The 17,146-nt window shown below is 38.0% G+C and overlaps 2 protein-coding genes across 2 annotated transcripts in view; both read left to right on the forward strand.

Moving 5' to 3' along the window:
• LOC134817388 (uncharacterized) overlaps positions 1 to 17,146 on the forward strand; it is a 99,124-nt gene that overhangs the window by 66,829 nt on the left and 15,149 nt on the right. The gene's annotated exons all lie outside the window — the stretch shown is intronic.
• LOC134817183 (protocadherin Fat 4-like) lies at positions 8,797 to 16,834 on the forward strand. Its single transcript, XM_063826321.1, has 2 exons — positions 8,797 to 8,895; positions 9,194 to 16,834. Exons 1-2 carry the CDS (start codon positions 8,837 to 8,839, stop codon positions 16,824 to 16,826), a joined length of 7,692 nt encoding a protein of 2,563 aa, XP_063682391.1. The 5' UTR covers positions 8,797 to 8,836; the 3' UTR covers positions 16,827 to 16,834.

Consider the following 17,146-nt stretch of genomic DNA (forward strand, 5'->3'; position numbering starts at 1 on the left):
TCTACCTTTTTAATTATTATATTATTCAGTGTCAGTTCTAATTCATTAGTGTTTGAATCTGGTTCATTTCTACAGTTCGGCTTAAAGTGGATATAACAACATTTCTTTGTGTTGATATGCAGCAAGTTACTCTTCATATATTGATGAACAAGTTTAAGAATTTTGTTAGCTTTGCAGTAAAGTGTTTTTATACATTTATCTACAACAAATATGTTGGTGTCATCGGCAAAAAGTATAAACTTACCTAGGTCTGATACTCTATATATTTCATTGATGTAGATAATGAAAAGCAAGGGACCTAATACTGACCCCTGAGGCACACCAAATATTACAGACAGTTTTTCGGATTCTTCTCCAAGTACTGAAACATATTGCTGCCTATTAGAGAGGTAACTGGCTATTAATTTATTTGCAGTCCCTCGAATTCCATAATCATTCAGTTTTTTAAGCAGTTTATCATGACAGATTGTATCAAAAGCTTTACTTAAATCAATGAAGATGCCTAGTACATGATTTTTATCTCTTAGTGATTTTTCAATGTAGTCGACAGAGAAGTTAAGTGCATGGCTTGTCGAATGATTTTTTCTGAAGCCATATTGATTTTCATATAATAATCCTTGCGACTGGAAGAAACTGTAAAGCCTGGAGAATATAATTTTCTCAAGTATTTTACCAAATATCGCTAAGGTTGAGATAGGCCTGTAATTTTCAAGAAGCTCAGCATTTTCTTTCTTATATATTGGACTTATTTTACCTACTTTTAGGTCGTCTGGAAAAACTCCCTGTTGCATACATTCGTTATACAATACCGATAGTAGTGGACTAATTTTGCCTGATACTGCCTTTACTATATGTACTGGTATATCACTAGCCTTGCCATTCTTTAGTTCCGATATGATCTTAGCCACCTCTTCAGGTGAGCAGTCATGTAGATATATATTAGCTGTATTCGATTTAGGTAAGAGGTCACAGAAACTTGGAAGCTGATTAATTTGTATTTCTCCTAGTTCTGTGTAGGCTGCATTAAGGTTAGATGCTAGGGATACAAAATACTTATTGAATTCATTCGCTATAACTCTGCGATTAGTTATCTTTTCATTGTCTATGGTAAATATAGGTCTGATCTCACGTTTCTGTTTGCCACGAATTTTATTTATAAGTTCCCAGGTTTTCTTGGAGTTTCCCTGAGTTTCAAGAAACTTGTCAGAATAATATTCAGATACAGCCATTTTACGAACCTTTTTTAGAGCCTTTCTATATTCTTTGTAGTCATCATAATGGTTTCTTTTATTACAGCAGATAGAACACAGGCATGTGCCCCCTTTTGTGTCAGTTTCGCCTTGTTTACACTTAACTTTCCTGACTTTCGCCCAGTCATCATACAGTCCATGGCAGTGGTTTACTGAGGCTATAATCCCGCCAGTAATCCAGGGGTTGTTCTGGATAGTGCGCTTAGTGGTTTTGGGTACAGCTAGTTTGCAGGTTTCGTCAATGCTGTTTTTAAAGATATCATGAAAGTTGGTAAAATCTATAATTGGTTCATTATCTAGTTTATTACCCAAGACTTCAGCAAATTTATCAGTGTTTGACTTACAATAGTCATAATATTGAGTGTGCTTATGAGTATTTTTGGTCTTGCTAATTTCCCAGTCAGATATATTAAATATAGGGAGGTGGTGAGATATGTGATCAGTTATGACTCCAGAGGCAGTAACAGAGTCTAGGTCATTTGTAATGATGTTGTCGATGCATGAGGCATTACATCCAGGCTTTTCATGAGTTGCTAATGATATCAATGGGAAGAAGCCTCTACTGAATAGGACGTCTTCATACTGTGCAATAATGTTACTGTGTTTACCATGGAGATTAATGTTAAAATCACCTGCAATTTGTGTATGTTTTGGTGCTTTATCAAGGATTGACGACAATTCTTGGAGAGCTTGCTCAGCATTGCCACTTGGAGGGCGGTATATTACTCCTATAGAAGTAGAATTTCCTATACTTCCTATGGTTACAAAGAGGGTTTCTAGATTTTCTGTTACTTGTGACAGGTTGTTATTTTTAACAGCATTAAAGGAGTTAAGGACATATAGAGCTACTCCTGAGCCTTTTACTTTCGAGTCAAAGGTATCTTGATAGAAGCTCTCATAGCCTGTGAGTTCGTACAAGTTTTTCAATTCAGGGCCAACATTTGTTTCAGCGAGACCAATTACAGAGAATTTGTTAGTAAATCTAGCTATTTCAATTGCCAGCGAGTCAAAGTTTGATTTGTTGCCATCAAGATTTTGAAATATTAGTGAGTTTTGCACTTGTAATTCGTGAGCAAAGGTGTGGTTTATGCCTTTTACAGAATATGAGTCACAGCTTTCAAGTACCTCAGAGATTCTTAGTGACCTCAGCTTTGAAAAGACTAGTAGACACAATCTGTCTTACCTGTAAAGGGAGTCCATTCCACAGTATATGGGTTCTGTAGAAAAATGATTTTGCCAGTGGGCTATTTGAGGTACATGTGGTGTGTGAATTCTGACTTAACTTAGGTAAAATTGATGACACAATAGACAGACTGTCGAGGTGGCAACGCCTTAGTCGAGAAGTGCCCTGATATAGAGAGAGATAGTGAGGCAGCGATACAGGAATTAAATTGTTAAGAACTTTGTGGAAAAAAATAAGATCATTCAAGTCAAACTTTTGAGACAAAGGGAGAATGTCGACAAGCTTGCACTTTTTGACATATTGCTCAGGTGGATAACTGCGGCCCTCTTCAGACAGAATCCATTTAATAGCTCTCTTTTGGAGACTTTCTAATTTATCACTAAGTGATTTATTACAAGGGCGCCAGATTATGGAACAATTCTCGAATTGGCTACGAACCAGGGAGAGGTAAAGCGCCCGGCGACGTTTCTGATCAATGACAATATGGCCATCTCTTCTGACCATACCAAGTTGTTGGCAGGCCTTAGTATAAATTCTGTCGCACTGACTATTCCAACTTAACTTAGGAGTAACATCGACTCCAAGATCTTTTTCTAACTCTACATACACAAGAGGAGAGCCATCAAGATTATATGCGAATGGAGGAGATAAAGATGGTTTTCCTGAAACAATAAGCACTTTACATTTTGCTGGATGGAATCGCATTTTGTTTCTTAGTGCCCAGTCAGAGAGATAGTCTATATCCATTTGTAAATTAGTATTATCAGAAGATGAATGTATTTTACGCCAGATTTTTGTATCATCGGCATACAAAACAATATCAGTATTATCCGAAAGGCCAAGAGGAATATCATTGATAAACAATACAAAAAGTAAGGGACCAAGAATAGAGCCCTGGGGGACACCAGAATTAACTGAGAGGGTAGATGACATCTCATTACCAATAACCACTCTTTGGTAACGGCCTTGAAGGTAATTGGTAAGAAATTTGAGAAGTGTACCATCAATGTTATATAAGGTCTTTAGCTTATGAAGAAGGATATCATGATTTACAGAATCAAATGCCTTAGCAAAATCAAAATACACAACATGATTGATAATGTTTTCGTTAAGAGACAATGCCAGGCTATCACAAAAGTCAACCATATTGGTTGTGCATGACTTGTGCTCTAGAAAACCATGCTGCCTGGGATCAAGAAGGGTACTTGTCAAAGAAAGCAGTTTACGTTTAACAATGCGCTCAAAAACTTTCATGACTAAACAAGTAAGGGATATTGGTCTATAGTTTTCAACCTCACTTTTCTTACCTTTCTTAAATATTGGGACAACATTTGCAAGTTTCCATTCTTGTGGAATGTAGCCGCTGTTGTAAGATCCACGAAAAATACATGTTAGAGGGTAAGCTAAACCTACGGAACAATTTTTGAGAATTTTACCGTGTATGCCATCTGGTCCCTGGGCTTTATTTGAATTAATATTTGAAAGAAGCTTACGAACATCCCGATGATCGAAGTCAATATCAAAATCAACATCATTGACATAGGATATGTCAGTGTCATAAAGTGAAGGATCCGAAAACTGGTTATAAAAGAAAGAATTGAAAAGTTCAGCTTGAGCTTTGGGTTTGAACCGAAGCTGTCCAGAATAACTAACACAATTAGGAATACGGCAAGAGTTAGATTTATACTTAACATGTGACCAAAACTTCTTAGTTATAAGCGCTGGATCATCACTATTGAAAAGATTGTCTCTTATTTTGGCTGATGAAAGCCTCTTAAAATCTTTACGGCTAGTAACAAACTTTAACTCATCAGAAATAGAACCAGAAATTTTAAATTTAGCTCTGAGTCTATCTTTTTTACGGCATGAAGAAAAAAGTTCACTATCGAACCACGGGGGTTGAAACTCTGATTTAATAGTTACTTTAGGAATATGTATATCAACTAAATCCATAATGCAGTCTTTAACTAACTTCCAAGACGAATCAGGATCTAGGCATTCTAGGACTTGCCAATTAATCGAGCATAATTCACGATTAATCATGTCCCAGTTTGCTTTCTTATAATTATAGATTTTACGTTTAGGAGTTTTCTTGCGGGAAAAGGAGCTTTTAATTGAAAAAGTGACAGGAAAATGATCAGATTTGCACACGGAATGAGGATCACAGACATTCAAGTTATCGATTGTGTTATCATAATTACTGAGAAGAATGTCTAATGTATTACCACTTTTATGGGTGGGTGATGTGATCAACTGGGAGAGAGAAAGATCACTGAAAGAATCTATGAAGGATTGCTCAATAGGTACGGTACTGGATGAAGATAGTCAGTCTGTATGGGGGAGATTAAAATCACCAATAACATAGATTTTAGGGGGATTCTTTTTGGAAACTAGCTTGCGAATATAACTAACTATGACATCATGATTAGGTAACCCAAGAGTTCCTACTCTATAACAAGTACAGATTACAATACTCTCTTTGTTAGGAAAAGCAATTTTAACGGCAAGCATTTCTGCACCTAGGCTAACTGGTAGTCGGGTTGTAGTGGCATCGAGATCAGACCGAACAGCCAAAAGAACACCACCTCCATTTTCCCTAAACTTTTTAGGGTTATTAGGATCTTGAGGATGAGTCTTTCTCGTGCGGTCATTGCGGAAGATTTCATATTGAGAAGAAGGAAAGATTTCGTTGCTAGAAATAGATTTTTTGAGCCAAGTCTCATTTAGGGCAATTATGTCAGGCTGCTCTATGTTAGCAAAGGATTGAAGTTCGGAAATCTTATTACCATCAAGAAGGGGATGGGAGGAGCTTAGGTTACTGAAAGGAATAAGACCTTGGACATTTTGGTAGAGTACAGATAGGGAGTTGGGACCTGGATTAAGCATAGAAGGATTAACAAGAGTTATCAAAAGAAAGTTAAGAGAGAAAACCCAAAGAATGAATAAAGATACTAGACGCCTGAGGCGGCTGGAATACTTGACTCTATTCATCTTACCAGGGAGAAGAACATTTCTTATAAACCATGAGGAGATAATTACAAAGAAAAGTTTGATGTGGGAGCAAGCAAGAAATGGTATAAGATAACGTGGGCTGTCAAGGAGTAGAGAGGAATGAATATTAGAATCTAGGGGGAATACGGTGTTCATGGACCTAGTCGTGGAGAGAAGAATTGGGAGAAGGTAAGTCATGATGAGAGAATAGAAGAGAAACATATGATTATGATAATTGTAGTTGATGTGTGGGGTGCATGGAGAATTAAATGTGTAAATTTTGTTAGGTATGAACGTGTTGATATGTATATGTGCATTTCTTGACTGTGTACGAGGCCTTTTGCATGCAAAAAGACCTATTCTAAGTCTAAACGATTCATTGTCTAACATATGGGAAAATGGGCAGTGACCGAATGTACCTGAAATAGGAGGCATAAAATTGAGAAAAAGATTAAATCAGAGATTTGTTTGAGTTTTAATAGCCATGTGTATACGCATGCTGCAATCGCGCGCTACTGCAAGCGTGAAGCGAGAGGGCTCTGGTTAGAGCAATAAAGTGATTAATCATCATCCCTCCTCCTGTGTCCTATAATCAAACAAAAAGTTAATAATAATAAACTCAAATTTCACTGTTTGAATTTTTTATACAATCATCTTACAATAAAGTATATGTTCCAACTTTCAAATATTAGACCGTCGACGAGTCCAACTTGAAACTTATATTTTTGGGTTTTAATAAGTTATAAACCCATAACAAACGAATGTTTGTGTAATTATCCGCATGTATGTTCACCTAACCTTGATTGACGGTGTCAATCCATCGAAATCGTTGATACATGTTTCGTATCCCAATATCAGAGATAATATATATTTTTTCCGCCTTCGGCGGCGCGCGCTTCGCGCGCGAAAAGTGGCATGCAACGTATGTCAACGAAATCGTTGCTCTGCGAAGCAGAGCAACGATCGACGATTCGATGCGAAGCAAGAATGCTAGTTTGCGCGGCGCGTCGAAGCGGCAAAGTCCTCCAAACCTGACCATGTTTACAAACATAGCCTGGCGTAATTGAATCCTCAAAAACGCGCAAGTAAGCGCGTTTATGCGATTTTACAATTTCAAATAATCAGATTTTACAATCAAACTCAGCGCGCGGCTCTTGTGGCGTATACGTCACTTTTTTCCAATTGGTAGTTGCAGTGCACGTAAATAATTGCGCGGCTGTGAGTGGTTCTAAACGTGAATGCTGGTCACGTGCGCTCTAACATCCAATGAGCATCCGCACTTTTTTCAAAGCGATGGAGCACGTAATTCACCCAGCCCGATTAATTGGTCAATGTTAATAAAAATGAAATCTTTGTTAAATTGCATGCTAAATACCTTAAAATTTAAATTGTTGTTGTCAAACATGTCAATCTTACAAATGTCAACAATCCTAAAATAATTTAAAACCGAAACGTGATCCTTTGTAAAATTATATGTCCCAATAATCAAATTGACTTGTACTCAAGTATAAAGTTAAACAATTTACTTCAATAACCACGGTCACTAGCAAGTTCTCTCAAATGGAGAATATCATCATACGACTCCAGCAAGATGAAACGCTTCCAGAGGTCAACCTTCAGGTGCTGTAGGAGGTTACGTCTGTGAGCCCGAGTCTACCAACTTCACTAGACTACACATCTCGACACTAAAACACAGCGCAGCTTGAGCTGGTGATCTTTCATCGCTCCTCAGTATTTGTCCTAGCATCTTCCACCTAGATAACTCAGCACGCTCAGACATAGGGGTAGAGTTACTCTGTTTGTAGAGGGTATCTTTGGACATCATACTGCGTGGCCAGCTGACATTCATGATCTTTCTGAGGTGGTTACGGTGACATGCATCTAGTTTGTCCCAGTACGATTTAGGCATTCCCCAGCAACTAGAGTTATACATGAGGATAGATACTACTTGGGCCTCAAAGACCTTCAGCTTCTTCTGTAGGGGGATCTTACTCTGGCACCAGACCTTCTTGAAGTTCTGGAATGCTACATTAGCTAACATGATTCTTCTGGTGACATCTTTCCTACTTTCTAGCAGAGAACCCAACAACTTGCTACTGCACCATTCTTCATTCATTCTAAGGGGTTTACCATCATCCATGACCTCATCTTTAAAATTTAAAAGCAATAATAAACAACAAAAAATGTCTGTTATCGATGAACTGACTTGGCGCTCGCTACTTCTATCAAGCTATTTTCCACGGCGCGCGCTTCTCCGGGAAAATTTAGAATAGTTGGTAGTATCATCCGTCAAACAAAAAGTCAAAAATAATGGAATGTCTTAAAATTGAACACTTGCACTTTTTGGCATAATTTTTCAACCATGTTGTTTTAAAACTCCTGTCCAATTTATCAGCATGATTACTAAGTTAAATAAAAATTTCAGTCAAATAAAAACAATTTTATGCCACTAGACTTATTGCAGAGAAAATTATATTAAAAACACATAAGTTTTATATTTAAAAGAAGCCTAATGTATCGCTCAGTATTGTTACATAATATTGGCCTGGAATCATTAACATTGCACATGTTAAGTAGGACATATTTTACATATTTATTACATATTACTGTTCTCCATTAAGGGGCCGTAATTGTTCCAATTGTGTAACTGTAGATTTATCATTATTATTATTATTCCCACGTGATATACAATATAATAGAAACGATCCTATACAGGTTTTCGGTTGACTGTTAGGTTCATCTGGTCACCAGTTTTGCATTCATATTAATGGGGAGGGTTACATTAGAAAGTCATCCTTTTAGCACCTTATTGGTTGATGGTTCTGGCATATGGTCAACTCTCCCTCTCATTTTGAAATGACACCAATGTCTGATATAAATACCGTGAAGTTTATATATAAAACATTTAAATATCTCGCTGTATCAAACTGTTTGTTCAAGGAAAGGCCCAAGTACTGTGATGTGGTGTCCTTTGTCAGACACAGACTACGATTCGCTCTGCTCCGAACTTGTATTGTATTATTTCACAGAGGTTCCAAAAATTGGACACCCACGGCACTAAATAAATTAATTATTTTGTATCTTTGTATCCTGTATCCTTCATCTTTGTATCCTTGAAAGATGTTGCCTGGGCCCACACCTTGCACGTTCGCTTTTTCAGGGGGGGGGGGGGGGGGGAGGGGGTGTGTACGCCTCTGCCCCCCCCTGACTACGCCCTTGATCACAGAACATTCTGTTGCTCAAGCTTATTTCTAGTGAGACAAATCGTGGTTTATGCTCTGATTCATCAAAGGAATGTAGCATAAAACTTACTATTTCGATGACAATTTATTGTTTTGTGTGTAATAATTGTAGTCTACATAATATTTTATCTTTTAGCAGTGACTCAATGAAAATGTAGAATCTTTGGTGGATGTCCGTTACAAAATCTATCTACATCCTCTCATTACTTCTGGCAACTCCTTGTTTAAGGTATGTTCACATGAACGTACTGTATGCTTTTTGCTTGAATTTTAGGAGATGGAATTTGATTAAAGAATCTATGTAATTGGGTGACTTACTATTAAGTACATAGATTCATTCATTACATGATGTCTTTATTTAGGTGCTGTCTCTTAAGACCCTTCCATTAACCTTGTGTTCAGCAAAATGTTTTAATTACCAAGTTTTGCAATAAAAAACATACTTTAATCATGCCTGTTTTTAAGTTATTCATAGTGTACACATACCATTGACTTGATCAAATTCTTCAAAATGTGTTTACTTGCAGATTCTCTGTGAAAGAAGAACAACAAGGCGGGGCTTACGTTGGTCAGCTTACTAACCTTGACAAACAAGGAACTTACTGCTTCACATCTTCATGTGGCTGGTCTTCATTATTTGCTTTGGATAAACAGAATGGGATAGTGACCACAACAGCATCTATAGACAGGGAATCGTTATCATCTTCTGTAATTACATTGACTTTGTCGGGAACTGACAGTCAAGGTAGTAATGTCCTGGAGGTCATTGATGTGACAGTTGAAGATATAAATGACAATAGTCCCACATTTTCTGCCCCAGACTATACCTTGATTGTATCTGAAAATTTGGGTCCACAAGTGTTTGATCTGTTATCCTGGAGTGATGACGATGAAGGTGAAAATGGTAAACTGAAGAAAGCACAGATCTTGGATATATCAGATCAAAGCTGGCCCTTTATACCTGAGATTAAAACTAGTGGAACGTTTCAGCAAGTTGTGTTAAAGATAACCAAATCGCTCGATAGGGAAAAGGTTGATCATTACGAATTCACTGTAGAGATAGAAGATAATGGGTATCCTGCTCTAACTGGAACTTTAAACGTTATTATTGATGTTCAGGACATCAATGATAATGCACCATCCTTCGAGAAAGATAAATATCAATTTGATCTGGATGAAAATGTCTCAATTCCTTTTATGATTCATCAATTTATTGCAACTGATGAAGACTCTGGGGACAATGGTGATGTTAAATACTCATTATCGCACAATTACAATCAAGCTTATTTTAGTATTGATGAGCAATCTGGACAGCTCTCTTTGACATCAAAAATTGACTATGAAACCAGTCCAAGAATACGACAAGACGTCAAAGGCTTTACTCTGACTGTGACTGCTCAAGACATGGGTGTGTCTTCTAGACATGCTTCAACTTCAGTTGAGATTGTTGTTCGTGATGTCAATGACAACAGCCCAATAATAAAGTTTTACAGTCCTTTCATGACAAATTCTGGCAGTGATACCGTTGAAATTCGAGAGAATATTGCAGTTAATTCTTATACTGCAACAATTATTGTAAGTGACAAAGATAGTGGTGTCAACGGTGACTTTGATGTGGTTATAGATGGTGGCGGTTTTGGGAGCTTCAAACTTCAAACATCTCCTGGTTTGCTCATGCTTACAGCTGACCATTTAGACAGAGAAGAAAGACATACATATGAGGTTGTCATCAAAGCAACAGATAGAGGAACACCAAGTCTGCAAACTACGAAAAATCTGAATGTGAATATTTTGGATGAGAATGATAATAGTCCCAGTTTCACAAAGCCACTTTACACTAAAAGCATTGCAGAAGATGTTGTGATAGACACTGACATTCTCTCTGTGAAGGCGTTAGATCCGGACAATGGTGTCAATGGTTCGGTTTTATACAGGATTGAATCCCAGACAGGTGGTAACCTTTTCAAGATATCATCGAGTGGTAGCATCTCCAATTTGAAGAAGCTTGATGCCGAAATAAATAAGTTTCATGTATTAAACGTGTCAGCATCAGATGGAGGAAATCCATCGTTGATCAGTTTTACAGTTGTAAACATCACAGTCACGGATGTAAATGATAATACACCAGTTTTTGATAGTTCTCTGTATACATGTAATGTTCCAGAGACAAAAACAAAAGGCTTGGTAATCTGCTCTGTTTCAGCTAGTGATCTTGATGGTGGAGTTAATGGTGATATCGTATTTACCATTGTCCAGACTGATAGTCCAAACTTTTCTATCGATGGTTCAACGGGGGATATTACACTTATAACTGCCCTTGATTATGAACAAACAGAAGTGCATCAATTGACCGTCAAGGCATCCGATAAAGGTAGGCCGGCAAAATATACGACTTGTGAAGTGATCATCAATGTGCTAGATGTAAATGATGAGACTCCACAGTTTGATCCAGTTATTTATTCAGCCACAATCCCTGAAGGTGTTATGTTCTCGAGCATTCTGCAGCTCTATGCTCATGACAACGATAAAGACGATAGCATCAAATTCTCTCTCACTTCTGGTGATATAAGCTATTTTACAATTTCCCCCTCTGGTGTTATATCAAACACAGAAGTGCTGAAATATTCAGACTCAAGCAGTACATATAATTTCAAAGTTTCAGCTCACGATACTGCAGATAATGAAGCATCTCCTTCTGCTTCTATCAGTGTCAATGTTGTTGAAAAGTCTCCTGATTTACCTGTTTTTTCAAAAGGTGTGATCAAGACATCAGTTGCAGAGGATTCTCCAGTAGGACATTCTGTGACCACTATCAATGCTTCTACAGAATCAAGCTGCACTATTTCGTACAGCCTCGCTTCGCAATCTGATTATTTTTCTTTGGAATCTGCTACCGGCAAACTTATGATCAAGAAAGAGATTGACTATGAGATGATCAAGAGAATCAGCTTATCTGTGATTGCTACCTGCAGGTCAGTTGAAGGCCGTGCGACTATTGAAGTGGATATCTTAGATGTCAATGATAACTCACCTGTTTGCGATAGCATGGGCACGACTTTTGTCAAAGAAGACACTCAGGTTGGAACAGTGGTTTATACTAGTGTTTGCCGTGATATAGATTCTGATGTGAATGGGAAACTTTCATACAGCATAACATCACAGACTCCTCTCTTCTCGATATCTATAAACAAAGGAGAAGTGTCGGTTGCTAGTCCATTAGACAGGGAAACAGTAGACTCTGTAACATTAACTATCAAAGTTTGTGACAACGGGGTCACTTTGAAATTATGCAGTGACTTTAGTATAACAGTTCAAGTCACAGATGCGAATGATAATGCACCAGAATTTCTTGATCCCCTCACATTTTACGTGAAAGAAGATGTCAAAGTTAACCATGCCATTGGAAAATTGAAAGCACTTGATAGAGACGAGGGCAAGAACAAACAACTTACCTTTACTGTCCTTAACTCCGTTCAGCAGATCAAAGTCTTTAGCTCTGGTGAAATTGTTGTAAACCAGTATCTTGACTTTGAAACAGTTGACAGATTCTTCTTGAATGTGAGAGTCGAAGACCAAGGTGTACCTTCTCAGAGTTCTGAATCTATTGTAAAGATCATTGTTCAAGATGCCAATGACAATGCCCCAATATTTGAGCAACAAAGTTACAACTTCAACGTTCAGGAACATCAGTCAGTGCCATTCGTTCTAGGTGCTGTTGTGGCTACTGACAAAGACTCGGATGAAAATGGAAAAGTATTTTACTCACTTTTAGATGGTAACGATGTTTTCAGTATCAATTCCACGTCTGGTGAACTTACTTTGATTGGTACAGTCGACTATGAGAGTTCAGTCATTTCATATCAAATCAATGTAGAGGCTTCTGACTCCGGAGAAATCCCCCTAAAATCCAAGGTTCTTGTCGTTGTCAATGTGCTTGATATCAATGATAATGCACCAACGTTTACCCAAGATAGCTATTCAGTTTCTATTGCTGAGGATATTGCCATAAATTCTAAAATATTTGAAGTGACAGCATCCGATAGAGACGGTCCCAATAACAACCAGATCACATACTCATTTGAGCAAGTGCAAGACAAGTTTAGAATCGATTCTTCTAGTGGGAGCATTTTCACAACAAAACAGCTTGATTTTGAGCAGATTCAAAGTTACAATATTGTTGTGATGGCTGAAGATAATGGCTCCCCAGCGTTCTCCTCAAAAGCAAGTTTGGTGATTGTACTATCTGATGTCAATGATAATGATCCGAAATTTGAAACAGATCTCTTGGAAATAGGTGTAGTAGAATCAACTAGTCCTGGCACCATTATCAAAAGGATCCAGGCTACAGATATTGATTCAGGAAACAACGGTAAACTTACATACGCCATAGTTTCAGAATCAGATACAGGAATTTTCTCATTGGATAGTTCTTCTGGTGATTTGACACTGCTAGGGAAACTTACTTTTTCTGGGAATGTTTTCAAGCTAGAAGTAGAAGCTACAGATCACGGAAGTGTACAACGATCTTCATCACAAGACATTGAAATCACAGTGATAGATGTTAATGACAATGCACCAGTCTTCACTGATGGAATATCCTCTGCAAATATTGTTGAAAACTCGCCCAAGGGAACTTATGCTTTTCAAGTTTCAGCAAGAGACCAAGATTCTGGACCAGCTGGTATAGTCAATTTTAATATTTCATCCCAGTTTTTTAGCATCGAACGGATGACTGGAAAAGTTACTGTTATATCCAATATTGACAGAGAAAGTAACGAAACTCTGCTAGTAACTGTGTGTGCTACTGACCAAGCATCACCGGTATCTGAGCAACTATCAGTGTGTAAAGACATTGTTATCAGAGTTCTTGATGTCAACGACAATGCCCCTATCTTCAAAGATCATGAATCTAATATTTTTGTACACGAGAACACAAAGGTTGGTGGAAAGATAGCAACCATAAAAACATCAGATGCTGATTACGGATCTAATGCTACTGTCTCCTACTCGATTGTTAACGAAACCCCTCGAGGAATAGTTTCTATTGATGCAGATTCCGGGGAACTTGTCCTCTCTAAATCAGTAGACTACGAAGAAGATGAGAACGCTGGCTCATTCACCATAGAAATCAAAGATCTGGGCACTCCCTCTTTGAAAAGTTCCAAGCAATTTTTCCTCCTTGTGCTAGATGACAACGACAATGTACCTGTATTCACCAATCCTTCAGCTCAAAGATCTGTATACTTGTCATCTTTCGTGAAAGCAGGAAATGTCATCTACAAAGCCACAGCAACAGATGCAGATAGCGGGTTGAACGGTAAGATATATTACTCATTGCCCAACACTTTCAATGGAAAGTATAGCATCGACGAGAATACTGGAGACATAACATTGAATGTAAAAGTGGATAAATCATTCGAAAATACTCTACTGAAGGTGAAAGCTACTGATTCTGGCGTTCCTGAACTCGCCTCAATCATGGTTGTCAATGTGGAATACAAGGATAAGAATGTCAAACCAATTTGTCCTGGTAAGTCCTATGTAACAGTTCCAGAAGATCAAATGAGTTTCACTACCTTGTTCATTATCGAATGCTATGACTTGGATTGGGGAGAACGGGGACTGTTGACGTATTCCATTCTGAATGGAAACCGAGGGAATGTCTTCTCTGTATCTACTGATGGAAAAGTTAGCTTGACTCAGAATAGGCTTGATTATGAGCAGCTTAACTTGTACAGCCTTGTCATTCTTGTTGAAGATCTCGGAGAGCCATCACTGAAAGAGCTGTTTATACTCGATATTAAAGTGACAAATGTCAATGATGAAGCACCCGTGTTCACCACAGAAGAAATTGTGTTGACTGTCAGTGAAGGAGTTGCAGTGGGAACTTTGTTGAATACTGTCACTGCATCAGATGCAGATGGGGACACAATTACATACTCCAGCTCGACTGTCACTGAGGATTGCAAAGGGCTCTTCAATCTTAACTCACAAACTGGACAGCTAACTCTAGCGAAAGAGATTGATATAGTTTTGATGAACTCAATCGACTTGTGTGAAATATCCGTAAGTGCCAGTGACGGAGTGTTTACTACGGAGACTTTGATGTCTATTTTGATTACAGATGTTGACAATAATGCACCTATATTCTACTCTTCCCCAGCATTCACAGTAAACTTAGCCTCCTCAAATGTTGTCGGAGCAGTTGGAGCTAGTGATTCAGATTCTGGAGATTCAGATTTGGTCTACATAATCTCAACGACCAAAAGATCGGCAGGAGTTGTAGTCGATCCAAACACTGGTGTTCTCTCATGCCCTGACTCTGCCTGCACGGATGGTGATGTTCAAATCAAAGCCGCTGGACGAACACTGTCAACATCAAAGGTGGTTTCAATAACATTAGATTCGTCCTCTGTTCAAAAAATATTTTCTTACTCACAGTATAGCTTCTCGGTAAAAGAATCGGCAGCTGTTGGTTTCATAATTGACAGGATCAGTGTTCAAAAGGTGCCTGATAAAATGACCATAGAAGGTGGAAATAAAGGACTCTCATTCAGAGTTGAGAACAACAATTTAATTGTCAGCAAAGAACTTGACTTTGAAGTGTGGACTACATTCGATCTCACTCTCTGTGCTGTTTTAGACTCAGTTTCAACATTTTCAACGGTGGTAATATCAGTTGAAGATGTAAATGATAACATACCAACATTCCGTCCTTCTTCTTTGAGAAAGGAGGTAAAGAGCAATGTTTTAATTGGCACAGAAGTTTTTGAAGCGAGAGCTACAGACGCTGATTCTGGACTATCTGGTCAGCTTCTCTATTACTTAGAGGACTCGGTCTTTAGTGAGTACTTCAGTATTGAAACTCAAACGGGCATTATTAGCGTCAAGAAAAGTTTGAGTGAAGCTCCATTGGATATGGATATTCAAGTTAAAGCAAAAGATCAAGGCTCCCCTGCTAGAACATCCAACAGTTTCAATCTACTTATCAAGATTGTACACAAGCCTCTTCCTCCTCAGTTCAGTAAACCATCATATGATTTTGCTGCTTATGCTGATGCTTCTGCTTACTCTCTCCTTGGTCAAATTGATGTCGTCAACAACATACATGATGATTTTCACTATGCTTTCGAGGAAGATAATCAGTATTTTACCATTTATTCCGTATCAGGAAGTATCCTTCAAAAGACTCCGATCTCGAATAATCAATTGACAGAGATTCAAGAATCTGTAAAAGTTGTGTCCATGGCAGATCCAACTGTGTTTGGTACTGTGAAGGTGAACATAAGAATCATTCAATCGATCTGCACTCCCAATCCATGTAAAAATGGAGCAGCTTGTATAGATTCTGTTGATAGATACGAATGTGAATGTGTAGATGGAACTGCTGGTAAAAACTGTGAATGTGTTGACGAAAAATGCACAAACAGTGGCTTTTGTTTTTACAATTCTACAATGAGTGAAGCTATGTGTCTTTGTGAAGACGGAATGTATAGGGACAATTGTAAGAAATCGAACTCAGTCCTCTTGATTGCTGTAATCGGTGGAGCTGTATTTGTTATTCTTGTGATTATCTTATCTGTTGTTATCTACTGTTGCTGCGTCAGGAAGTACAGGAAGGGTAAGGACAAAAAAGCGGCAAACTCAGATTTCGAACATGCAGTGAATGGTACCAGACTTGGCAGTAACAAAAGATTAAAGGGACAGCTTCATTTGCAGGATAACATCTGCATGAATCCGATCAACATTTCAAACTTAGATGTTGATTCAAAGATCGGGTATCCAGAGTATACCTACACCAACCATGATTACGATCTGGACTCACCCCTTCCTCTTCAGTCTCCTTCTGTTGAGTTCCCACCTCATTCTTTCCAGTATGCTGCATCAGACAGCGGCCGTTCATCCGTGTGCACTGAGGCTGTCATCTTCAGAAAGTTGAAACAAGTTGATGAGCCCAATTCAGTGGAATCTAATAGAAGAGACAAAGACTCTGGCTTGGCCGGGTCCCTCAATACTTTGTGTCACTTTGATATGGACTACCAGTTCAATGAAGACTATTTGCATGACTGGGGTCCCAAGGTTCAGAACATAGTTAATTTTTTAGATTTGGATGATGCTGTTCTCGACGAGGACAGTCCAGTAAAAGAGGAATTTGTATAATTGTGTAATTTATTATTTTTATGAAGTAGTGGAGAGATACTTTTTTTAAACTCTCACTAAAACATTTTAAAATATACTTATATTTCCAATATTCGAGGGTATTCAGGTTTGGTAGTGGGTTTAATTATTGCGAACGAATTGAAACCTATCAGCTTTTAAATAGTATATTCAGGGGTAGAATAATTCGTTCAACAAGTTTACATTACTTCAATTTTTCAATAAAGTAACACTTTTTATTTCAGTTTTTATTTTCACCAAACATAATCAAAGGCTATTCACTTACATAATGAGATTTATACGATTAATTTATAACATGAATT

This window comes from Bolinopsis microptera, chromosome 6, assembly GCF_026151205.1.
Source record: "Bolinopsis microptera isolate Bmic1 chromosome 6, MBARI_Bmic_1.0, whole genome shotgun sequence".
Lineage (NCBI taxonomy): Eukaryota > Metazoa > Ctenophora > Tentaculata > Lobata > Bolinopsidae > Bolinopsis > Bolinopsis microptera.